The 939-nt window shown below is 48.1% G+C and overlaps 1 protein-coding gene across 1 annotated transcript; it reads right to left on the reverse strand.

Moving 5' to 3' along the window:
- Window positions 1-382: 382 nt before the first annotated feature.
- On the reverse strand, window positions 383-722 carry BO86DRAFT_18510 (uncharacterized protein). The gene has a single exon (XM_025666621.1). It carries the CDS (start codon window positions 684-686, stop codon window positions 423-425), a length of 264 nt encoding a protein of 87 aa, XP_025522275.1. The 5' UTR covers window positions 687-722; the 3' UTR covers window positions 383-422.
- Between the last annotated feature and the right edge of the window lie 217 nt (window positions 723-939).

Raw genomic sequence — 939 nt, forward strand, 5'->3', positions numbered from 1 at the left:
GCACTACGGAGAGGGCTACTCTTCTGAGATCCTAAAGATCCAGCAGTACGTAGTAGGAGTAGTAGTGCCTTAGTCATTACTCTGTACCGTTTCTCAATTAAGCTTCCCCTTTCCACCATTCTCATCCGAGTCCAAAAATATCCTCCCAATGACGCTACCAATATCACAACGCTTGAAGAAGCACCAAGAGGTGGGGTTGAACTTTGTGAAGGGGAGAGAGTCGGAGAGGGAGAGAGAGGGGAAGTTTACGGAGAGTTAACTTTCATTGTTGGGCGGGCACCCGGGCGGTAAGATACCAGTAACCACGGTATTGGTACAGTCTATCCACTATCCACCATTCTTCCACCTTCAGGGGAGACTGCTGAACCCCAATGACAACAAACGTAAGTCAAGAAGGTGTGGGGCATCTCTCCATCCATTATTCAATCAATCAATTCTCTTGACCCGTTCTGGCTTCTGCCCTTAAGGGCCCCACCACTGTTGACTGACTGGGAAGCATCCTGGATTATTATTGTTGTCATGGCTGGAGTCCATCTCTTCTCTCGGATTAGTGAATTCAGCACTACCAAGTAACTTAGCAACTCCAATGTTCTCGACTTCCTTATGACGAGCAAACAGGCCTCGTATTCGCTGGTTCCTATTAGTCGGCCAACGGAGAGCCAACTCAGGGGTAACAGGCTGAACATACAAAGAGCAGTGATCAAAGAATGGCAGATATCAACCCAGTCTGTGGTAGGCTTATGAGCTTCTTACTCCTAGCAATGGCTTATGTCCGAGAGATTGTAGACTGCATACTCCGAACTCGAAGTACGCATCACAAGTCACGGGTACTAGAAGTGGGGGAAGCTAAACCGCCTACTTACCCTGTATATATGAGGGGAAGACCTGATCTTGATACCTCATCTCGCTACCGAGTAAGAGTTATGGGGAAAGCACCGC

Source organism: Aspergillus japonicus (genome assembly GCF_003184785.1).
Source record: "Aspergillus japonicus CBS 114.51 unplaced genomic scaffold BO86scaffold_103, whole genome shotgun sequence".
Taxonomy (NCBI): Eukaryota; Fungi; Ascomycota; class Eurotiomycetes; order Eurotiales; family Aspergillaceae; genus Aspergillus; species Aspergillus japonicus.

What these genes read in the sequence shown, in the direction of transcription:
- BO86DRAFT_18510 (XM_025666621.1), bottom strand. Translation starts at nt 686, where the DNA reads ATGTTCAGCCTGTTACCCCTGAGTTGGCTCTCCGTTGGCCGACTAATA.